Here is a 25,303-nt window from a genome sequence, read left to right on the forward strand (position 1 = left end):
CAGTTTATTTCCAAACAGAAGCAGATGGGAAGGGCCAAACATTCAGGTCAGTTGGAGACACGTGCGCTGAGTTGATCCTCTATAAAACCTACCCTTCCTCTGTGTTCAGGGAACTCTTCTTAGTCAGGCAGCTTTGGCTACATCACTACTCTTTATGCTTCCACCTTTGCAACCTCATCACTTATCTTTTAGTTTCCTGTAAGAATCCCTCCCTGAGCAAACCTTTCAACTTGTTGATAAGCTTCCATATAAGATGTCACATCATGCCTTTTCCATCTTCAACTGTTCATCACAACTGTAACAAACATGTGGAAATAAACAGGAAACTGTTTTTTTTCCCCAAATGTTTATTCATTTGATACAAGTATTATTTATCACAGCAGGGATGCCAAATCCATTTCACGTTTGCTGATGATGAGGGGGTCCTTTTGCAGCTGCATTAATACACTCCTCAGGAGATTAGAGAGAATTCGCTGCCTTGGATTATTTTTATTAACAAACATCCCTGTGGACCGGGCTTCCACCCCTCTAAAGTGCTGCAGAGACACATTCTGGTTAAATGTAATGAGCATTCACATTGGGCTGATTGCACTGAATGATGAAAGCAAATTATTTGAGCATTGAGCTGTCATCGAAGGGCTAAAAACTTGGTTTTTAAAGAGTCTTTAGGTTACAGGATTCACCTGAGCTCCAGATTCAGCCACCAACACTTCAGCACACAAGTTGGGTGATCAGGAATAAATCACCACAGGTGGCCACAGTTTGTCGCACACAGTGGGTCCTGTCTGCCCTGTGGTGACAGCTGTAAACGTTGCACGTAATTTAAAGGCATAATTATTCACCTGTTGTGTTTTCTGTTGCAGATTTACAAGGTTTTACCACAAATCTGTCCAGTAAATTGAAATCAGGTTGTAGCCCTGTTAGTTTAACTCCGCACAGGGCCAGTCCGTCTGCCTCTTTTGAATCAAATATGCAAAATTTTTTGTTTTGTATCATCAGCAGACTTAGACTTAAAAAAAGCTGATGACCTTCATGATGATTGGACAGAAATGGATCTAAAGCACAGAACCTATCGGTCAAGAATTTTGAAAAGTAGTGAGTCAGCATTATCTGCTCTGAAATGCTTTCTTTCACTGCAGACTGAATATTTTTGGGTTTTCTGCTGTCAGAAAGAACAAATAATCTGATAACATCATGACTCAGTAATGCTTAATAATTATACAGACACGTGGACTATTGTTAATTGCTAACCAGTCTAAGCCACATGCTGAAGCGTTGGCATACTACCATACACAAACCGATGAGCTCCATGTGACATACTGTCATGTACAATAACAAAAAAAACATTCAGATTTCTTTAGGCACTATCACCCAAATGGGTATGGCACAATAAAAACAAACAAAAGTCTGGACACAAACATTAAAACAGAGGAAAAAACAAATGTTAAAGAATCAAAATCAGATATCAGGGTCTGAAGTTAATCCTGAAGGCGAGCTGAGCTCTATGGGGCTGCACTTCATCCACAAAACTTTAGTGCTGAATGTTATTTGTGTTTAATGTTACACAGCACTGCATGCTTGGAAAGAAACAGTTATATGAGCAAGAATAATCTTCCCAAATACACTCAGGTCAATAATGAGCCGGTTACATATCTAAAGCCTTGGTTCAATCAAACTTCCATAGTTTGTGGCATTAGGTTAACTATTCCCAGAAGTACATGTAATGTTGTAATGTTGATGTCAACGCATTATCTGTAGTTTACTTGTGAATGGAAGGATTATTAGAAATGATCTGGACTCTGGTCAGTGACGTGAAGAGACTGATGGACCAAAATAAAATTAGGTAAAAAAAAAAATAAAAAATTGAGGATTTACTTTAGGTCAGGAGAAAATGTGATGCGAGATTAATTTAAGACCCTGCACACAATCAGAAGCCGAGCTGCTCGTCGCTGTGCATCCAAGTTGCTCTGATGCGGGGCAGTACAGACGCAATGATGTACGATAAACTTCAACAGCAGGCGGCTAATTTTAAATTCATGCTGCACTAAAATGAGAGACTGTGAGGATACCAGGTGAGAACATTAATGTTATTGTTCATTTCCCTTTAATCCAACTGTAGTGCAGAGCTAAGGAGAATTCTGGGAAACTGTTTTCATCAACTGTGAGTGAAAGGAGCTGGGATGCACACAATCACACCTTATTTCCTCACACAGATGTTACTTGCTTCACGCACAGCGCCTAAATTTATTAGTCCACCTCCCAGCATAAGGTTTATGCCACAGCTGCATAAGTAATCAGTATTGGTAATTAACAAATTTGTTCTTTTATTCATTTCTGTAGCAGAATGTGCAAGTTTTTGAATCACAATATTTCTAATAATAAAAAGAAAAATAATAATAATACTTGTTTTTGTTATCCATGAATTTGGAAATTTACTGTTTTACAAGAACAAAATTAAAGCATGATATATTTTGATTAAGATGCCATCTTGTATTTCTGAACAGAAAAGCTTGTGGTTGAATGTTGATTGATTTATTTCTGACTTCCACTCACAGCACTCCAGAGCGCCGGCTCACATTTGGCTTTAAAAAGATGAATTCAGTTTGCCTCATAAATAATGATATAGCTCTGATCTAATGGTTTTTCTTTTATAACAGGTGGTCTAATAAATTTATTAAACACTGTACATCACATCTCCCTCCATTATACTTTTCCCACCTCTTATTTCTTGGGGGGTTATTTCTCCTAAACCTCTCATTGCCCCCTCATGCCATCATCAAATAAGTGTGCACAAACAAACAGCTGGATGAAAAGACACGTAGTGTAGTTTGTAGCTTCCTATTCATTTAGCTGCTCTTCGTTTTGTGCTCTGCCTCGTGCAAAATATTGCGCCCGTTTGGTCCAAAAGAAGGGGGGGAAAAAGGAGATAAATATGTTCAGAATCAATCTAAACTGGGATTGTTTCATGCTTATAGAGCTCGTGAGAGAGAGGGTACAGTCTGAAGAACTGTGGAGACAACTGGGGGAAATGCAATGCAGAGAAACAGACCAATGAGCAGAGCGCCGGTTAAACCTCCACTGTTTTTGTGCTGCAATAAACACTTTTGCTCTCCAGTCATTTCTGTCTGTCTGTAATTTCAATGTGATGTTTGATACTCAACTGAAAAATATCTGCAGATCAATAAGAAGCAAATAAACTTTTTTTCTGCTTTCAAACTCTCAAACCAGGAAGTTGACTTTTTCTTGAACACAATGCACTGCATTGGTATTTTGTTTTAATTCAATACACGGCATGACGATGAGTTAATTACAGACAGAGACGACATGTAGGTGTGTTTTGCAGCTCAGTTGTGAGGAAACTGGCCTCAGCCTGAATCATCTGTTCAGAGATGATTTAAAAGGAAAGTTTGGTCTACTCCATACTCAGGACTGGTGAAGCACTCTGACACCATCGAAGTACTGAAATTAAGAGTCCTATATCCACAAAATGCAACTTCACCATCGAGCAGGGGGCAGGAATCCATGGTTGCTCCACAATTTCTTCTCACACATTTTTAAGTGCTACTTTTACAAGCACAAAGAACAAAAATTAAGCCAGCTGGCTGTCCGCAGATCAGCCAGAAGAAAAGCTCACCCGATTCAGTTTCCCGGTTTTTATCCGTTGTCTGTCTTTTAAGGACAAAGTAACCAGAAAAGACAAAACCTTAAGGTGCCTAAGATTGTCCAGCATGTTTCAAAGGGCAAACAGGGGTCGCCATTTTACCCGACCTGTCCTCGAGTCTCTCCAACCACAGCAATACATTAAAAGTTAAAAAAAGCAGGAGGGGGGGAAAAAGCAGAAACAGCAATAAAAACAAAAACTGTACTTGGATCTTTCGTTAGTGATTTTTTCACATCTTGGGGGAGGGCCTTCACCACAGTGCAGAACTGGTGTGTCGGTCATGTTGCCATATTGAGGACAGATTGTGTCAGTGGACGTGGTCAGACGATGGGTTTGCTGTGGTCGATGGTATCGGCTTTCTTCAGTTTGCCCTTACTGAAGGTCTGGATGGAGCTCAGCAAGGCGGCACGGCCTCCTCCCGCTCCATTAGAGGAGGACAGAGGAGGAGGAGGACAGGAGGATGAGTCCTGTAAGGGGGGAGGAGGTGGCGGTGGAGGAGGTGGAGGGGCAGGAGCAGTGTGGGATCCTGGGTACGAGACAAGCATAAACAGGAGGAAGTGTTAGAGGAAAAACAAAGGTTTCAGGGAATATTCCTCTGCAGCTGATTGCACAAAGATGCTCTGGAATCTGGTTCTGATCTGAAGTAACCTGGAAAACTTTATGGATCTAAAAGAACTTGGAACGCTAAACAAGGATGATCATGTTTCACCTAATTATTTCCACATGAACACTAACCTGCCCACTGTCAGTTTTAATGGAGACACTTAACACTGGCAGAAAGTAAACCAGTTCCACAAAGAAACACAGTAAGACTGAAGTTTGGGTATCCACGACTTTGTACTCATTTGATAATTTATAGTCATTTTGCTAATTTCTAATAAGCAAAAGAAAATTTTCAATTGAGTCATCTGGAGGTACAAATGTATTTATTTTTTTTGTAAACTGGGACAAATGTTTAGTACCAAAGGGATTTTTGATATTTATGGTCACTTAACTGGCCTGTATCTGTTCACATTTTGGTTATTAGTTTCTCTTTAAAGTTTATCCATGAATCATTGGATTAGTTTGATACTTAAGGAAACCTTTTATAATCGTTGCCACCTTTGAAGCATAATTTAGGTCTTTCTAAGTGTGTGATTACAAAAGACATCACTAGGAAGAATTAATCTCTGCACTGAATCTAAAATATACATACCTATGTGTCACAAATGGAACACATGCCTCACAGCTCTAATTTATACCCGTTAATACATAACTTCTATCACATAAATGCATTTTATGTACTTTATTTAGATATTGTCTTGATGATATTTTATGTGTCTAAAGAAAAGATGGGCGCTGTTTCCAGAGAGACTTTATCTTTGTGAAAGCAGCAATCTCAAATATCACTATGACCAGGCTGAACTCAATCCATCATCAATTTCAATGGAACAACTCTCAATTCCTGACACTACTCGGACATGTTTTCTCCAAATACTTGTGAGAAACACAGTCTAGTGGTTCTTAAAATTAATACACATGTAGTTAGTGCGGTCTCTTTTGTCCTTTTCTCTATACAAACGGCTCCAATTAGAGCAGCACTCACGAACTTCAGTACCAGCTTCTATCAGAATGAAATCAGAGTTCTAGAATGTTCAGCTGAAGTTCCAGAACCTCCAACTTCATCCACAGCAACAGAATTCCAAGCTCTCTCTGATTGGATGACTCTTACAGCAGTGCATTCTGGGACTTTTTGGCCTCATATTCCTTTGTTTCCTGAACATTGAACTGATGGTGAATTGAACTCAAACCCGTTACGCCTCTTACAGCTGCGCCATTCTGCATCCCCAAGCTCCGTGAAAGTCAGGGATTACAGGCAAAGAAGCAAAATGCTGGGAAGCGTTAACATGTGGGTAAAGCGGAGGCCAATAGCCGCGACTGGAGTTCGCCAACTCCACAGTGAATAATCCGTGACATAATGAAAGGACATCCATCAGTCTGACAGATGGCAGCCGACCTGGAGAAACCGTTCTGTGCACTCAGGGTGTTTGAGGATGATTGATGATTTTTTTAAACATAAAAATCCAACTGTAATAATTTAGCGAGTGCAGAACCTTTTGTGGCGACTGATTTTTCTCCAGGATAGCTGTGTGACAAGATCACTTTCATTACGTTTGGCAACCACAGTGACCTTCAGGGATTTTTCATGTAATATTCAGATGACTCTTCTGTTAACGTCCACAGCTACACTCTCAGTGAGACCACATTTCACGGTTAAATCGACAAATTTGAACTGAAATCTGTGACCACATGTTGTGCACCCGATTTAAGTGTCACATTGTTTCAGTTATTAGGTTTTGTAAAGGTTTGTTACTGTAATGAGCTGGAATGTTTAAAGTTAAGTTGTTTGTTTGTTTTTTTAAAATTGATCACAAAATCATACAGTTTACATCAGTTTCAATGACACCTGTCATCACTGACAATGCCACCTCCTACAGACTGCGTCTGACCAACTGACAACAAGTTTGTACAATAAACAGTATTATAAAAAATAAATAAAATAAAAAAAACAAAAAAAAAACACAACAACAACAACAATAATAATACTAAAAATTTAAAAAAAATAATAATTAAAACCATGCTGCCACAGTGGCACCCATTGTTTTAGTCTGGTTACGAAGGCTTGAGCTGATTCTCATTCATTTTGGTGTTTAGAAGCCAGAGGTGACAAGTAAAGGAAGATGATGGTTCTTTCTGACTATTATGATCATCACAATTTACAAAATGGACTTCATGTTTTATTCAGTATGACCCGAGACTACCAATTGAACCCATTAACTCCTCAACAAATAGCCATTTTCCCCGTATACATCCATACAGCTGCCCTTTTTTTTTTTTGCAACCATACAAATCGCCACCTGCTGGCCTTGACAGGTTTAAGGGTCTTCAGCACTGACTTGACCTTTCAGACCGTCTGTGGTTTGGAGAAACCTCAAGCCCCTCTGAACAGTTATTTACTTGGTTTAAATAAAACTGATGAGATGTTTTTATTGCTGGGCCTAAAGAAAGAGGTTTTGGCCAGTTACCGTATATATGCATATTAAAAACACCCATTTAATCCAAAAGTTAGTTTCTTTAAGATTGCTGTGGACAAAGAATTATCTGAATATGTAATAAAAATAAAAAATAAAAACAAAAGATACAGAAAAACCTTGAATAAAATGATAGTTTTTTGTGATCTGCAGAAGAGCTGTGTAAGGCAGGGAGGAAAAGCTATGGGGGTAAAATGAAAAGACATTTCACAGCTAATGGCACAGAGAAAATTCAACTAATACCACCTCACAAAGTGTTGGAATGATGATGATGGAAAAAAGAAAAAAAAGTGTCACCTCACCCTAACCAAATAACCATCAGACAAAACAAACAGACAGACAGACAGACGTGCTCTAACAGACTGACCAGGCAAAGCTGACCAATCACAATCTCCAATGAAAACAGCCGGTCTAAGTCAAGAAGGAGTTTGACCGCCTGTGATGTTTGGAAATCATTGCAGATTGTGAGTTTTTTTTTTGTTTTTTTAAAGATGTGCGTACACCCCCATTAACAAGTTCTTTCATTCTTCATTTCAGGACTCAAACCTATGAGAGCAAGATTAGCCAATAAGACACAGTGATTACATAAACTCAGTTTGGCAGTTTGGTTTGAAATGATCAAACGTTGCTGATGTTTCTGAATCAAAGACTATTTGACAGCGTAAAAAAAAAAAGATAAAGGATTAATGGACATGAGTATAAAAGTCTGATTACAAATAGACCAAACAGTTTAAATCAATCTCTTTCCTTCATTAGCGGCCTTCATAAATGTGACCAGGTCTTATAACGAGGAACTGGGGTATACAACAGCTTTAAAAAAGAAAAAAAAACCAAAAAAAAAAAACCACTGGAGACCTTCATCATCATTGACATCAGAATCTTTTACTTTACCCAAAGACACGGTCAGAATGGAGCATGCTCTACAGTGGAGACAGCACAGGAAGGAGAGAGAGAAGGAGATGACAGTTATCTGTTCAGTGGACCAATCAGCATTTACACAGTATCACCAGGACGAGGAGAAGGGAGAGGAAAGCAGAGAGGAGACACTAACAGCAGGGAAGGAAGCTGGTGTTGACTTTGTGTCAGCAGGTTTTGTAAGCTGGTGACATTTTATATTTTTCTTGCTGCTCTATATGATGTACAGTTTACAGATGTATGTCTTGAACCAAGTTTAGATTAAATATATTGCAGAGAAATCTAGATGGCATAAAGCGCCAGCGCTTTGGTATTAAGTAAAAAAAAAAAAAGCACAATCTGTGTGCCAAGTTTAGAAATGGAGAATACCACAAAGGTTATGTCCATCTTCTGAATACAGTCTGTGGTTTGTACCAAAATTAAAGAAACTTCCTCAAAGTGTTTGACGGTATTATGGTTTTCTTTTGTCTGCCTGTCCATCCCATTTTCTTTCAAACGAGGCTGAAGTATTAAAACTACAGTAAAATACTAAAACAAAAAAAATTGTTTAAATTACACTATGTCTATAAAGCTTTTTTTCAAGATGTCCATCTGCAGTAAGATTGAAGGGTAAGAAAACACCTGCAGGTCCTCTAGATGCTGCTTGAAACTGCTCCGATCCCCACAGTACAGAATACAGCTTTGGTTTCGGACAGTTCCCTTCTTCCTATCTGAGTGGGATAAATATATTTTATAGCTTATCTTATATTAAGGATAAGCGCAAGAGAATGGATGGATGAAAAGCTTAACCACCTTGATAACAGAGTTTTAGGCGTGGCTGTGTTGACTGACAGGTGCTCTGACACAGGAAGTTATAGCAGATCAGCTTCTGCTGAACTTATTTCAAGTCATTATAAACTAACCCTCTTCATTGTGTGTGTTGCTGGTGCCGTTTGTGTGAAACAGACCATCCCAGAAGCTTGTGGTTCAGTTTTCAGATGATGAAACTGTGGCTACATCAATGTTTCATACCACTGGGGATGGACCGACACACAGCACGTAGATTTTTCTTTTTTTAAACAGTAAGAAAAATACAAAATTTTGGCAGATTTAAAGTTTAAAATATGAAATGAAACATCCAGGTTTCCCACCCTGCATTCACCTACCTAGAGACAAAACAAAGTCAATAAGATGTACTACTACTGCAGAGACAGATACCTGCCTGAAAACCACACGATGAGAGAAGAGGTGAAGAGACAGAGACAGACATTTCAAGTTAATGATTAGTCTTTATAATCAAACACGCAAATTTCAGATGAAAACTGTTATTGATGTGAGTCACAGCACAGCCCTGGCAGGTTCTCGTCACAGGGGGGCCCGACACAGTCTGTCTGACAATGTCCAAAACAAAGAGACAGGCGGGAGAAAAGCAGGCAGTTAAAGTGACAGCTGTAAAGACAGTCTGACCGACGTACCTGTGGTTGATGGGGGAGTGGGGGAGGAGGGGCATGTGGGCGGGGAACTAGCTCCAGAACCTGAAGACGGGACAAAGAAACCCCTTTAATCATCTTTAACTTGAGAGTGACCCTTAAACTTTAACATCTCCTGGCATGTTAGAGGTTAGATGGTCTTTTTAACAGTAACAGATGAAAGCTGCATGTGCCATCACAGCCAGCCTCACATACTCTGTCCTAAATTCCTGATCTCATTGACAGATGGCGGCGGCGCTCGTGTGCCAAGAAATGCCTCTAACAGCAGTGACCTACCAGAGTTATTGTTATTTCGGACCGAGACATCTTCTTCATTTTCATAAGCTGAATGTCTGGACTTCTGCAAAGATAAAAACATAGCTGTGTGTTTAATTCTGGAACGATCTGTAGACTGTGTATATCAAATGTATTTCACTTCAAACAGAAAACAACCCGTTTTCATCACAGAGGAAGTGTTAAACTTTAATTAGAGCTGCTGGTGCGTGCTGACCTTCCTCGCCAGGATCTTTCTCTTCTTCTTCTCCTCCTCTGAGCAGTGATGAGACTGAGCTCTGGTCAACCTCCTGTGTTGGTGCAGCTGCAATCAGACAGTCATACAGAAAGTTATTTTCAACATCAGGAAATTTCTCATAAAAACTGGCCACCCTGTAACACTGCACTTAGACGTGCTCGTAGTTCTGTGTATCCTGTATTTCTGACGCTGAATATTCTTGAAGAAATTAAGCAAATAACACCAGAATAAATTTGTTTTTCTGGGTCACCCGAGAGTTTTGAGTCTTGACTGTATATAATAGATGGACATAGCCAACATTACATCATCCACTGGCAAAACCTTAGAAGCCTCAAGCATTTGAACATCAACTTGTGTTCATTTAGACTTGAAGCCAGCGACTCTATAAACTCATCAGGAAAAAAAAAGATTCCCCCCTGCTGGCTGTTAGAAATAGTGCAGGTTTGAGACATTAAAGCATCTGTAAGCCGCAACCATCTTTAATATACAGTCTATAGCCATAAACTGATTTCACCTTATTTGTTTCACACAGACAGTCCAAAATGTTTACAGTGATTTAAGAGACACCAGGTGTATGATTCATGTCACAACATGTCAGCCTACTAGCTGAACTTTACCAACAATGCTGCTCACACAGCTTTTTACCCCATGTTCTTCTCTTCTGGTGAAATCCAGCCTGGATGACTGTGACCAAACTGATCAAGAACATATTCACACTTTTTCAGGTCTCTCTTAAATCTTTCCTCTTACTCATACTGGTCATACTTTCCTGTGTGCTTTTAATGCAAGTGGGGGAAAATACAGAGTCTTTGTTCCCGTAACAGTCTGTGTTAATCAAATCAAGGCAAGTTTCTACAAAGTTGCTGTCTTAAGCTTAAAACTTCCTCTTTTTGTGTTTACCGACAGATTGGACAGACTTGGAAATATTCTACCTACATTATCAAGGATTATGGGAAATACAGTGATCTGTGGAGCATTAAGCCTGAGCTAAACCGCAAAAGTAAAAAAAAGAAAGAAAAAGAAACAAACAGCAATGCAGAAAAATTATTGCTCAAGTACTGTGGGAGGACAGAAGAATGTTGACCCACCAGTCTCTGCTCCTCTAGCAGCCTTTTCTCCAGGCTCTCCTTTGCTGCTTTCAGTGCTTCCTTCAGCCTGCCGGGGACCTGGAGGAGGATATTTAAGATATTATTTATTTTTATTCTTCATCTTTGTTGTTGAACAAACTCACAGCAATAACGTCAAACTAAACCTCTCACCTTAATCTGGAGCTTTTCTGAACGTTGAAGCTGGACATCGCTGAAAAGCCTGGAAAACAAAAACTTTGGCTCAGAAAAATAAACCTTACACTTCTCTTTATTCAGCTTCTATGTGACTGTCTGCCGCTCATAAACACAAAATTGAACAGGCAGTGGCTGAGGCTTTAGCTCTCACAGACAAAGCTGTATACCCGATGCAGCCACATGAGGATGTCCTCCTCTCACTGACATCATACAGAGCCAGGAGCAGAACCGGAATGTCAGTGATGCAGTAGCTCACCCAGTTCACAATCCCTGACTATTCAGAGGCTATTGTAATGTGTGAAGTACAAAAACACAGCACAACACTTTGTTGTCACTAGTTGGTTGTATTGCAAAAACTAATGATATTAAAATCTACTGAGAAGTAAAAGAGGGTGAAACAGTCAGCACAAATTAATCTCATCCAAATGTTGTAAGCGGGACAAACAGACAGTGGCCATTACATGAGCTCATCAGTCCTTCAGGCAGTCAAGGTAAAAACAGTCTTAAACTGAGTGTTTATAGCAGCCTGACATCTGAACCTTTGTCTCACAGGGATTATTTGAACATATGCTTACCTCATTCCTCATTATCTAAAAATAAATAAATAAAAGGCATTAAAAGCCATGTATCACACAATCTGTATAAGAGCCTTATAAAGTGTTCTTTTCATCCTCTCCACTGTAGGTTTGTTTCACACAGAAAAAGCGTAACTGAATTAGGAGTAATTTAGCTGGAAAGTCCTCTCCCACTCATGTGCAAATGTCACAGTGCCAAAGAGGGCAGGCTTGCATGCTTTTGAGGACCCTGAGAACTATACCAGCTTTGGCCCTTGACAAGTTTAACAATGTCAACAAGTCAGAGACAAGAAGCCAGATGAAGGAAGGCCCTGGTTCTCTGGGCGGATGGTGGGGAAACAAGACTGTAAGACAACCTCATTTTACAGAAACTGAAACAAGGTCATCTGTCCGCAGAAAAACTGCTGATTTATGTGAATCTTTACATTTGGCAGATTTCTGCAGCTATGATGGAGAGAACATGCATTTACAGTCCTTTTTTGGGTTTGTGTAGACATAACTTTAAAAAATAAATAAATAAAAAAGCTCCTATGTGCACTTGTGGGATAACAAAGTCTCCCCGAGGGCTTTCAAGCTGTGTTTTACTTTAAAAAAATAAAAAGAGGTGAACTCACGGCGTCTGCATGAGTGCCGACACTGTTGGCATCCCGCTTTTACAGGCTTCTGTGGACAGAATGGACTGCAGCACCGACACTGAAAAATAAACCATCAAAGATCAGCAACAATAAAACTGCAATTGCTCCATTTAGACATTCGGTCTCTACATATTAAAATACAGGATGCGTGTGTGTGTGTGTGTGTGTGTGTGTATTTACAGACCCACAGCTGTGGAGGGGGCAGGGGGGTACTGCTCAATGGGCACGCTGTCTGGCGGTCGGCCGTACGTCATCTCGTACAGTAAATGTCCAAAGCAGAAGACATCAATGCTCTCTGTGGTCTGCCGTAAACACACAAACAGTTTCTGTCTCTCAAACCTTCAAACAACAGTTTGTGGATCATCTGGCACACAGTTTATTTAGTCTCTCAGTTCTTAATAAATCATTTCAGAGGTCACACTAACTACATCAATGATAAAAAGAATCTCTGTGTTTAGGTTTAGGTCTTATTTTAGCCTCAACTAATCAGGCTAATCCAAACTGAGTCAGTGTGTGCACATACGTTAATTTTCCTGAACTGGGTGAAGGCAGGTCGCAGTGCAGAGGGAACTCCCAGCATGCCGTTCTCCACGTCCATCAGTCGACACACGCCGTCATCGACAAGAACGTTAGACGTGTGCAGGTGACCAAAAAATATACCAGCGTCATGGAGGAGCTTTAGTCCCTGGATATAAACACAGAGATAGTCACACAGTGTATGTATATATGTATGTGTGCATACATATGTGTGTGTATATGTGACTCTGTGTGTATATGTGTGTCTGCACCTCCAAAATCTGTCGGCCGTACAGCTTTATGTGTGGGAGCTCGAGGCCCTGACTCTTCTTTGGATTGCAGTACTTCTTCAGGTAACTCTCCCTGGGCTTCACCTGGACAAAGGAAGATTTTTGTTTGAACTACTTTTGACCAACTTGACAAACACAGCTTGATCAAGCCTATTTTAAGGAAACACACCAATGCAACGCATACAGGAATCCTTCCTCATGCAATAAAAGTCCCATAATGCAACCCATCTGTTCCAATATGATGAATGTTATTCTGTAAAAAGCACACCAGCGATGTTTTATTTTAAATTTAACAACTGATGCTGCTCAGCTATGGCTTCATATCACACAGGGAGACATTTAGGAGTGTTTAGTCTACTCAGGGTGTTTAAATCAGTTTCTCCATGTTGTTCCCACGTCTTCCTGCCTCCCTCACCTGTTGCGTGGAGCTTGACACAGCTTCTGCAAAAAGTAGACCCAACGCTACTTTAAGCACAACTGACAGGAGTTGTCTTGAGTAGGGCGGAGGCAAATCAGGTGTTATTCCCGGCACAATTTTAATGCAGGCAGAATCTGACAAAACTGCATTTTTTGACTTTGGTAGAGGGATTATGGTTAATAATTGTTAATATTTAATAACTGCTAGCAGTGCTTTGTCTTTTGTTGGTTTTACACATTGTAGTTTGACTTACTGGGAAAATGTGAATAGTGCAAAAAAACTATAAACCACGTGTATATAGAAATAAGTGGTTCCATCAACTGTGACTCATGAAATTAGGCTGAAATTTCAGGGCGCCTCTCTTTGGTTCAGATGCTGTTTGACTATCTGAAAGTTTGACTGGAGCACACAGACTGTTTACCTTACAGATGTGGTCTCTCAGAGAGCCCTTCTCACTGAACGGCCGGATGAGCAGCGCTGAAGACTCACTGGTGCTAGAGAACAACAGTGGACAGAGATATGGGATCTGTCGAGGAAGAGGAGTCTAATCACTTACAGGCTATAAATGGAAACATATGCAACTCTGATCAGGTGTTTGTCTGTTATACCATTTATAGTGAAGTCAACTTTGCCATTTATGTGCAAAGCTGGCTAGCTTTAGCTGGATTGTCAGTTGACAATTCATCAGAATGAACAGTTTCTAAATTGATCTAACAAATTAAGGTACATGATCACGTCACTAGCTAGCTCTGATGTCACAGATTGCTTTGTCTAATTCTTGGACAAATATGTGGTGCGTACGTACAGACAGGCTGGTCAACAGCTTTATGGCTGACTGCAGGTCTTTGTCTGACAGGAACTTATCAGGACCCAGGTCCACCTACACACACACACACACAAAAACATGTGTTACCCCACCCTGCTGGGTGATACTATAACATCACCTAATTTAATTGAATAATTTGATGTCTTCTGAGCTTTTGAGGGAAGAAACGTCACTTAATAGTCACATTTTTACCAAAAAAGTCTTATGTAAAAGAGCAAAGTTTTTCTTGTTTCCACATATTTTTGCTAAACTCTTGAAAACTGTTTCTGTGCACTGTCTTCTGAACTCTGCCAGTATCTTATAAAACAAAATATTTTGGTGATTACAGCATGTGCCATCTAATGTAGATTATTTGAATAATGCATTTCTGACATTCTTGCCATCAGTTTGGAGGCTGAGACACTGAAATATGAAGGATTTAACTCACGAGTCATAAATCAGAGTTTCCAGAAGTCAAGAGCTGTAAAGTCACCTTAGCAGACTTACAAACACAGAGAGATGTGACAATCTTCATCTCTCCAAAAAGCTTTTAAAATGTAATTTATGGTAAAGTTAGCAAACTTTTAAACCAGTTTTCATATGATATGATTGGCAATTCTATACATGCAGCTTTACATGCAGTTAACCATTAAAATAAATATTTATGATAAGTGCTTCCACAATATAACTCATCAAACAAGAGCCCGCAAGAGCTCCAAAGCCTTTCAAGTTGTCTGAAGTGAAGAGGCTTTTGGCAAAAGATGATATTTAGCCACCATTTATATTTAATCAATATTTTTTAACTCATCATTTTTCGTTGTCACAGGAATTCTTTCTGTTTTACTCACCCAGCTCAGCAGGTACCTCTCTTTGGTCTGCTCTTTGTTTTTGACTAAAAAATATTTCTTTCTGATCCTCCAGCCTGGAGAAAAAAAAAAAAAAACACACAAACAGAAAACAGCGCCTCACTTTAACTGTAACTCAGTCAATAAGAGTCAAACATTTAGTCTAATATACTGCAGGCACCTTCACGGGCTTCCTCTCACGAATAAAACACTGAATTCATATCCAGCTTTACGCTCTCATAGGCTGCACAGATTTTGTTGCATCAGTCTTAACTGACTGGTTTGGCCGGTCACTGTTAGCAGAACAACGCTTTTAGCTTCTGTGCCACCCCCTAAAATTCCTCCAGCTTCTTAGCAGTTAGCATTTTCTCATAATTACATTTGCAGCTGTAAAGGCTAAAGCGATCAAGTCAATTTAAAAACAACAAGGGTGCACCGTAGTGCTGTACAATCAAAAATGAATAAAACAGGTGAAAATACAGAAAAACGAAACAATAAAAAAAAAAACAAAATACAAAAGAAACATGTCAGTCCTCAATTACACTGAGCTTACTCCCTATTTATCAAAAAATAAATTAAATGAATGACTTCAATTTATTCAAATAATGGCTGACACAAACCCATAGTCACTGCATTTTAATCTAAAAGAAAAAGTGTAGGAGGATTAACATAAATTGACAATAACAGATGTCAGCAGCTGGATGGAAGGTCTGAACAAACACCACCAACCCCTCCATGATCATCTTAATTAGAAAGGAAAACAACGCTCTAAACACTGCAGTCACAGCACTCTGTTCACTAATGTTTTATAACTGAATCAGTCCGATTTCTTTTTAACATGTTATGTGACTTAAACTTACCCATGTCTCTGAGAGGCTCCAGGACCTCCCACTTTGGGTCTGACCTGAAGAACATGGAGACCTGCTGCAGGGCAATTTCTGAGAGAAAGAGAGCCACACAGTACACTTTAATGAAACTAAAGTCTCCTTAAATTACATTCTCTCTGAGTATGGGCTCACAGCAGCTGCAAGTATGAGTTCTCAGACTACAGCCATTGTGGGAAATATACCAAAACAAACAAATCTTCATATGAGGAGTCAGAAAATAAACTGGGAAGAGACCCATGACAAATTTGCTTCCTTTTACTTCTGAACTCGTATATAATTTTGATGTCAACTACAGCTGTGTAAAGTTCTGCATCTTGCAGGATTGCAATCTAGATGTGCCATTCAGTGTTTAGTTCCTGCTGCAGTGTTTCCAGAACCTCATACCGTAGTGATCATACACACACTGTGAAAACACCAGCCACATCGACACAGCTGCCCAAATACTGTACATGACAGTTGCTCCTAACAGTCCGTTTAATGTCATCTGCTTCCTGGTATATCAGAAAGTGGGAATGATGAGCAGGTGACACGACAACTCTCACAACTAAGACAAATCTGATATGAACCCTGCCAACTGGAGCTCATAAAGCTTTAAATGTGTTTTATTATTTGTATTCGTTTTTTACGTGCATGACCCCTAAGCTGATACTGACGCGTTACATCATCTTGGGTTTATCGTTTTTGTGTTTCTGGCTTTTCTGGTGGTCGCTGGGCGGGAGAACTCAGAGAATCTGATGATTTCTGAATCTTCAAAAGAAATCAACAATGACAGAAAATTGTTTCATATGCAATAAATAACCAATCGTTATGAATCATGAACGGCTGTATTGTAAAGTAACGGATGTTGCTTCACTCACTGTGTGTTGCTGATCTTATCACATTAACTGCATGATGACTAAAGTAAAAAAACAACAACAAAAAAAAAACAGCAACATGTCTCATTTTTTGTCTCTTTTGAGTCACTCTGTCGCACCAAAGTCAGAATATGTTAAAAACTACAAAAATCTATCTGTCACAAGACCCTTTCATGCATCTCCAAACCAAACCGACATGATTGCACCTTTAAGTCCCATCAGTCACATTTTAGAAACCAACATTACTTTTGTAGTTCATTCCTGCATATGAAAACAAAATAATAAAATATTCATTTTTTTTATATACTGTCCTATTTTCTGTTTCTGTTCTGTTGCTTAACCCTGGGTCCTAATGGGACCATATGCAGCTAAACACCATCAAACAGGTGAGATAAAGGCTGTGTAGCATGTTTGTTGTTGGTGGCCAAAGAGCTTTCGCGAGCTGTTTTCTGTCTACAGCTAAACATGAATCATCTTCTGGCATCAAATCAGCTGAAACCGTTTCACGTTTTATTCGAGAGGAGGGGGCTAACAGGATCATTTAGGAATGTGTCCCAAACATCCACTGAATCGCCAAGCTTACGGACGTGTGTGAAATCCAGTAAACGGAGAGCAAGCAAACCTGTGTAGTTGGCAGAGTAGTTGTTGGGGTCCAGAAACTTCTTGACTGGGAGGGAGCTGCAAAGCAGAGGATGCTGGGTAATTGTGTCCAGATAAGTTTGCAGTCCTCTCTGCCTTTCTGCAATGAACTCCCGGTCCATGTTTCCAATGAGCTTCTTAGGAGGGAGAGGGAGGGTGATGCCGCACACCTGAAGAGGAGGACAGAGAAAAGGATTCATATTTTTATCAACAGGCTTAAACAGATGTTTTTTCTGTATATTGGAACACTACATGAAAGAAAATCACAGTCACTGTGTTTTCCACAGTTCTTCTGCATGCTGACTGAAGACTGGGGGCTGATGGGACGTCAAGGTCAGAGTGAGACCGATGGAGAGGAAACGAGCATGCAGAGCCTCAGCAGAAAAACGTTTAACTTCCTGTTATCCAGGAATTATATGTTTTTACTCTGAGACAAGTAACAATCATATCTTCAGCAGTCAGATACAACCCAGCTCCACTGACTGTTACATTCAGGAAGACATGATAACTGACTGATAAAGTGTTTAGTGTTATTATTAGATAGAAATGATCTTTTCCTCAGTCTATGTTCCTGTCAGGTAGAAAGCTTTGAAATGCAAACTTCCTCTATGTGCCAATATTTGCTGCTCATGTTCTTATATGTATTGCATCACTGTATATTGCAACATAGAAATATGCAGAGCCAAAAAAGCAACCACAACATAATCTGATCAGCAGAAGCTTTGCAGACTGAGCACACTGTGGTTTCCCGGATTTAAGCATTGTTCTACTTTCTTTGAAAATGAAGGAACACTAGATTACAGAAACATTTAACGTAAATTTTACATCCATAAAACCCACTTACTGTATGTGTTTGCACTTCCACTATTGTCCATTGCTTTTATTTCCTCTCTGTGTGTAGTTGTGGACTGCAGACCTGTAGCATTTTGTCTCTGTATACTTTCTAAAATTAAGACTTCAGCTGCACATTAATAACAATGAATCAGTGCAGAGATGACTGCCGGCCTCTTATACCACCAGCCGAGCCTTCAGGCAAATGTAAACAGAGTTTTGAACTGGACGTAACCAACCGTCTCTGAGCTTTCACATACAGGAAGAAGATTGGGCAACACTGTTTTAGTGGCTGTATGAGTGTCTAAAGGCACTTGTAGTCTCTCACATATTACTGCTGCTCATTTCCACAGCTGACTACTGTGAGCTATGTGATGTCTCCAAGTGTGTCGTTTCCACGACGTTCATGCGAGCAGCATAACGAATTCAATGTTCAAACTGCTCAAACGTCAATGAAACGATCTACATACCGAGTCAGTCTCTGAAACACAGTGATACTTCATTCGCTGTCATGCAGTTCGTGACTGGAACTCACCATCAGGCTGTTGTTAAGAACGTCAAAGTCACTGTAACGTCGAATCACCTGCAACAAACACACACACACACACACACACACCTGTCAGGACTGCAGCGTTACAGGTCATTAAGATTCTTTAAACGTTGACTTTGAAGGCAAAATGTGAGGTGAGCATATGTATCCTGCCTTCTTTAAAGTTCCTCCAAGTTGCACAGCTTAACACTAAAAACATTTTGGGTGGATATTTCCAGCAAGCTCTGAATTAAAATCATAAAAAGAAAACTGAACTAATGATAAACAAAGGATGTTTTTAGAACTCCCTTTTTAACAGGAAGAGAGCTTCAGTAGATCCAGTCGGGCAGGAAAGAGAAGACAGAAGAGTAGCACAGAAAGAACCAAATCAGGAGTATAAAGAGGTGTTCGGTGCATCACATGAAGTTCCCCCAGCAGTCTGAGCCTATAGCAGCGTACCTAAAGGATGCTCCAAGGTCACCTGATCCAGCCAAACTATCAACTTTTTCAGAAGGAAAGTAAGAAAGAATCAAAACTAGGAACGGGTTCCAAAGAAAGGGGGCCTTACTAGCTGAAGGCTCTGCCTCCCATTCTACTTTTAAATACTCTAGGAACCACAAGCAAACCAGAAGTCTGAGAGCAAATGCAAATGCTCTCCTGGGATAATAAGATACTTTGAGGTCTTTAAGAGATATAGGATCTGATTAGTCAACACTTCGTATGTGAGAAGGATTTTAAATTCATATCTACATTTAACAGGGAGCCAAAGAAGAGAAGCCAGTGTGGGAGAAATATGCTCTCTCTTTATAGTCTCTGGATCAGCTGGAGGCTTTCCAGGAAGATTTTAAAGGAACACGATAATAAAAAATTACTGCAATTCAGCCTAGAGTTAACAAACGTATGCAAAATGAGGTTTTCTTTGTCACTCTGAGACGGGATGTTTTTCTTTTTTTTCAATTTTGTACACATGACACAGCAGTCCTACAAGTTTGTTTAAGGCATGGGTTAAAGTAAATATCCGGCCCAAGATGACTTGAGGTTCCTCACAGCATTACTGTGCTGATATGTTTTATGTTTATCAGGAGACAGCACACAGGCAGGGGAGTATAGCAACAATTACTTCTGTTCTAAATCACATTTGTTTTATTTCAATTTTCTGCTAAAGACTAAAACAGATGCATCAGCAAACAGAGAGAAAAAAAATGCACAGAAACAAATAAAAACCAGGATGAAACAGCAAACGCAATCTACACGTTTGTGAGGGCAGCTGTAGTACAGTATGTGCCTACTGTGGATGTTGGGCCACTGATTCTCCAGGTGACCAATTTGAGGTTGTTATTAGAAGATTTACCTGCCAGCTGTTGTCTAAAGACACACCCCTCTGGACTCGGATGATGTACTCCTGAGAGACAGAGAAAAAATAGAAAATAGACCCATTGTTTTATCATATAGTGTAATTGTGTAATTTAAAACAAAAAGCCGAGCTGAGAATAAGGTTTCACTTGGATTAAATTTAACCTTTTAGAGTCACTAAAAAGAAGAAAGCAAGCAAGAAGGAAGGATGCAAGAATTCAAAATTAATGGATAGATGATAGATGGAGGAAGAAAGGAATGAAAGATGGAAAAGGGGAGGGAAGGAAGGAAGGAAGGAAAAGAAAGAAGCAAGGCAGGGAGGTGGATGGATGGAAAACAAATAACAATTGAAAGAATGGAGGATAGATGGAAGAGAGGAAGGCAGGAAGGGAAAAATAAGGAAAGAAAGATGGATGTGCATGGAAAGGTGAAGGTTGGTTGGAAGGAAGGAAAGAAGGAAGGAAGGGAGGGGATTGGTTAGGATAGTATAGATGGATGGCCAGGTGAAGAGTGAATGTGAAAAACAAAAGTTTCCACCAAAGCCAAATTGGAAGCAGGATAATGATTTTAATGAGGTTTCATGTTTTAACGATCAAAACTGTTACTAAAATCCACTCACTTGCACAAATGTAGTAAACAGTAAATAAAAATGAATATAAAAACACTTAAAGAAAACAAAATTGAACTACAAATTGAACAACAAAACAAACAACTCTTGCAGCGAGGCCAGCTGTGCGGGAAAGGCACCGTTAAAGGAGCTCACACATGTTGGGTGAATCCGCTTTCTGTTTCATTTCCACATAAATGATCCACATCAGAGGATCTGCCTGCGCATGCCATCCTTGTCACAGATCTTTGCAATGAAGCTGCTGAGCAAAATATTTTCTCGACCGTCAGAAACGATGGACGCGAATATGAAAACAGGACCGAGCGTGTAAACCCTGCATTTTCCCCTCTTTAATCCTCTCAGTCCACTCACCGTCTATTTCAAGCTTTCAGAGGTTCCGATTTCTGCTGTAATCGTGCAATCAATCATGTGAGCCGAGCAGCTTCATAAACAGCTAAAGGCCTAAAATCACCGCCGTCCAGCTGATGTTTGTTAATACATTTTGGAGCTTCAGGCCACTAAACTCAGCTCCTCTTTCACCTTTTGAACTGCTGTCTTTTTATCTTTTCTTAAAACCTTTCGTTTCATAAAGTAGAGTCACTCACATGAGGTTCACTGAGGTGGCCAGACCGATGACTTTTATACACAACTGCTACAAAACCAAATGTGTTTTCTTAGTCGATGTCTTTATAAAATGTTTTATATTCAGTGACGTGTACAGCTTCCAAATGTGTATATCTTAGAAACCAGTCAGGATGAATGTGAACTTCCTGTTCTTGCCTAGCAAATATTGTGTTTATACTAGTTTTCTGAGATATTACATGGATACGTTTCAAAAGGCTGAACTTTTACTTTTTTACTGTTTCCGTTCACTTTCGTTTTTGTTGCTCATATTGGATAACAAAACAAGGTGATGTTGAATTATATCACAAATCTTCGTCCAAAGCGAAAATAAGACGAAAGTAAGTTTTCAGATCACTGTTGAAGAACAAACAAACACATGTCATTCGCATTAGCAGAAGTAAGATGATGAAAGGAGGAAATACCCTAAAAGAAAACTGACATTTCTCATTATTCAACAGCTGCACTGAATTATAATTTGTGCACTGAACCATTGTAGCGACCTTGACTTGATTTATTCGGGCTATGATGTTTGCAGACGACACTGTGATCTATAGTGAGAGGGGGGAGCAGGTGAAAGAGAGTCTGGAGAGGTGGAGGTATGCATTAAAGAGAAGAGGAATGAAAGCCAGTAGAAGGTGGATGAGTTTACTATCATCCACACAAGAGGTGAAGCAGAGAGTGCAAGCAGGGTGGAGTTGGTGAAGATAAGTGTCAAGGGTAATTTGTGACAAAAAGACAGCAGCAAGAGAGAAAGGGACGGTTTTAAGATCTCCTATGATGTGTGGTTTGGAGATGAAGCCACTGAGAAAAAGAGAGGAAGTAGAGCTTTCGGAACCAAAGTTTAAGATGCTCAGATTTTCAATGAGAGGGACAGAGGAACAAGGATGGACAGGAGTAGAAAAAAGGACAGAAATAGGTACTGCCAGAGGGGCAGCTCAGGTTGAAGTAAAAGAAGAGCACGGAGAATATTCGTGGATGCAGTGAAAGAGGACATCCAGAGGGATGACAGATGAGCATTTTTAGCCATTAGATTTTTGTTAATCTAATGGCCAAAAATAACAATAAAATGAATACACTCCTTTTAAGGGAGTTAACACAACACTGCGCCTGTTGTATTCGCAGACCAATAATGCCTAATCACCCCAGAATTTTATCCAGCTGTTATGAAATTTTACAGCAAGTCTTTAAATTCCCCAAATCTTCGAATTACGGTAAGGTTGTTACCACATTAGAATTTCACCTGCACATTACCTGCCAGAAGAGCTCACCATAATCAAATTATTCACATATCCACAGAAGAGTGAAAACTTTGTTTATGAGGTGATTTGTCTCTTTTTTGCCCTACTGAATTACACTCAGAGTAGTGAATGGAGGTGGAGAGAGTGAGTCTATAACAGCAGATGTAAAAAAAACAACAACAGTTGCACTGACTGGAGTGTGTCAGGTGCTGTAACACCTGCCAAATGAGACCATAAACCTCCATAGTGCACACTGACACTTTATGATGTGCATCATAAACATGATTTAAATAATTAAATTAAAACAGAACCCTGCATCTAATGGCTTCTTCCCATTGCATGCACTCCTGTAATGCAGTGTTGGAAACATCACTGTAAACGAAACCCTGTGAGAGACTCAAGCCCATCAGTGTTTGTTTCTGTGTAGTCAGCTGTTTGTAATTGGTGATAGAGCAGAATGACTAGCAGTACTTTATTGCCTGAGCACAGTGCAGTAACCAGAGGCCTGTCCTCTCAGAGCTGCATTAATTCTGGAGCTGCTTACATGTTGGGAAACTCTGGAAAGGTCTTGTGACAGTTCTGGCATCACACAAAGAGCAAAACATAGCTTTAAACGCACAGAGAGCTGCTTATTTTTGTTTATTCTCACTGTGGGGTGAAGAATGAGGGAAAACAATAGCCCCGTGGATTAACAGATATAAATAAATACGTGGAAACAGGACGTTAATGATTAATACTCACATCCAGCTGTATTAGTGCCTTCAGTGGAAGACATGATTCTGTTTTACAGTGCTGACATTAGCGTGCTAAGCTAACTGGCTAGCTCAGCTGATCGCAGCCGGACTGTCAACAACAAACAGGCTGCCATGCACCCATTATCGGACAACCGCGACAGTTCAACGACACCAAGTTTACTTTATTCACCAACGCTTCTCATTGTAACGCTGCACATTTTGCTATAACGTAACATGGGCATTGCTTTTTGCCTCTAAATCTTTGGCCTTTAACGCCATCAGACACCGCCCCGAACTCCAATGAAAAATCCGATTTTACAGTTTCTGTGGATTTCAGCAGTTGCTTAATAATAATCACACATTTTATCAGCTTACATATACACAGACCAACGCTCACTTTGATCTGCTCTGGTTAACTTGTCAAAAATCACATTTTTGTTTTTCAGCACTAAAAAATATGCAGCTGAAGAAAAATAACTACAGAATATAGTTGAGTTGTTTTCTCAGAGTGACTGCATGCCAAATATTAAACTAGCCCATTAAGAACAAAAAAACAAAAACAAGTGTTGCTGTTTCAACAATAATCTAAAAACGCAAAATATTTTAAAGGACTTTGGTATATAATGAAAAACGGGGACTCTGAAAGCGATCCTTGCGGGGCAACCAGTGTCAGTGCTCCACTGTAATCAGCAGAAAAGCTTACCGAAAATCAGTGACAGCAACAGTCTGGGAAACTACACTAAAACGAAACTAGTCTTGTCCAGCGTGTCCGATAATTGAACTAGCCACATAGCCATCGACTTAAAAACGCCTCCTTGTAAGAAAAAAAATCCCGAAAACTAATATTTTTCGCCACAGCAGCGCCAATGAGTGAGTCATGCTGAGGAAACATTAACAACGATTTTACGGTTGAAGCCGCGGGCTGTCAGCGGTGAACCGGCGGGGATTTTCGGTTAACACTTACCGTGTGGGACTGCAGATTCTGGCTGGCTTCGATCATCGCCGTCAGGGGCACTGTATCGTCTAGTAGCAGGCTGCCGGGGGCCGGCTTCTCCAGGAAAGACATCCTGGAGGGTTAGCGGTGGAAGTCCTATCTGATGTCAGTCTGTCAACGCGGGGAAGACGAACTGCGGAAACCCGAGAGAAGACAACCAGCGAGTTGATAGCCTAGCTTGGATATGCCGTAACCAGGAAGCGCAGCTCGGAGCAAACGTCACGCAGATTCCCCGTTTTAATTGGATATCGAGAAACCCCGTAAAGAAGCTTTGTCGCCATCTGCTGGTTTGGAGGAGAATGGTTTCTCAAACTATTTCCAAATGATAGTTGTTATTTTGTGTACTTAGAATTACTAACAAAATTTTGGTCAAAATTTATCTAAACAATTATGTTTGTTTTTTCTTTCATTTCTTCTTTAAGCATTCTTATTTGTTATTAGTCATATACACATTCATTCAACCAATTTTTTTTTTAAATTTGCCTTTAAATTAGTCCAAAATGTCAAAAAATAAACAATGAATATCAGGTTGAAGGATAGAGATAAATCAAATAAATAAAGTAATGGAAATAAAATAAAAATCTACAGCCATCTGTGTGAAATAAACAATATTTAAACTAAACCATAAATGAAAGAAATGAAGTCAAGACACGTACAAAAAAAAGATTTGTGCCTTTGAAAAATTATTTAATCAGATTTAACTATGACCACTTGATTAGAGTTTAGTTTAGAAATGCTTTAAATAGTGCTCTGCCAGTGTACACTCACTAGCCAGTTTTTAGGTACACGTTCAACTGGTTGTTAATATAATTATCTAATAAGCCAGGTGGGCATGTAGACATTGACAAGACAACCAGCTGAAGTTCAAACTGAGCCTCAGAATGAGTTGAAGATTTAAGTGACTATGAAGGTGGCACGGTTGTTAGTGCCAGACAGGCTGGTGTTCTCACAAACTGGTGATCTGCTTGGACCTTTCTGTACAACCATCCAAGCATTTCTCAGTGGGTGAAAATGTCTAG

General features: G+C 39.8%; 1 protein-coding gene across 3 annotated transcripts; it reads right to left on the bottom strand.

The window, feature by feature from the left end:
* Positions 1-1,844: 1,844 nt before the first annotated feature.
* On the bottom strand, positions 1,845-24,519 carry pxk (PX domain containing serine/threonine kinase). Of its 3 annotated transcripts, XM_005942780.3 has the most exons (19): positions 24,255-24,517; positions 20,086-20,136; positions 18,741-18,788; positions 17,358-17,544; positions 15,855-15,932; positions 14,998-15,071; positions 14,150-14,224; positions 13,766-13,870; positions 12,909-13,010; positions 12,644-12,805; positions 12,305-12,422; positions 12,100-12,178; positions 10,887-10,935; positions 10,716-10,793; positions 9,607-9,693; positions 9,393-9,456; positions 9,102-9,161; positions 7,624-7,652; positions 4,125-4,187 (listed from the first exon to the last, which is right to left on the bottom strand). In XM_005942780.3, the coding sequence occupies exons 1-18, from the start codon at positions 24,354-24,356 to the stop codon at positions 7,636-7,638; spliced, it is 1,536 nt and encodes a 511-aa protein (XP_005942842.1). In that variant the 5' UTR covers positions 24,357-24,517; the 3' UTR covers positions 4,125-4,187; positions 7,624-7,635. The 3 variants fall into 3 exon arrangements, 2 of the variants coding, with proteins under 2 accessions (XP_005942841.1, XP_005942842.1); XM_005942779.3 differs by lacking the exon at positions 7,624-7,652 and having other exon boundaries at positions 1,845-4,187; positions 24,255-24,519; XR_006055444.1 differs by having other exon boundaries at positions 4,118-4,187; positions 7,624-9,161; positions 24,255-24,518.
* Between the last annotated feature and the right edge of the window lie 784 nt (positions 24,520-25,303).

The sequence above is a fragment of the Haplochromis burtoni genome, unplaced genomic scaffold (assembly GCF_018398535.1).
Source record: "Haplochromis burtoni strain Fernald_Lab_line unplaced genomic scaffold, NCSU_Asbu1 Contig_347, whole genome shotgun sequence".
Taxonomy (NCBI): Eukaryota; Metazoa; Chordata; class Actinopteri; order Cichliformes; family Cichlidae; genus Haplochromis; species Haplochromis burtoni.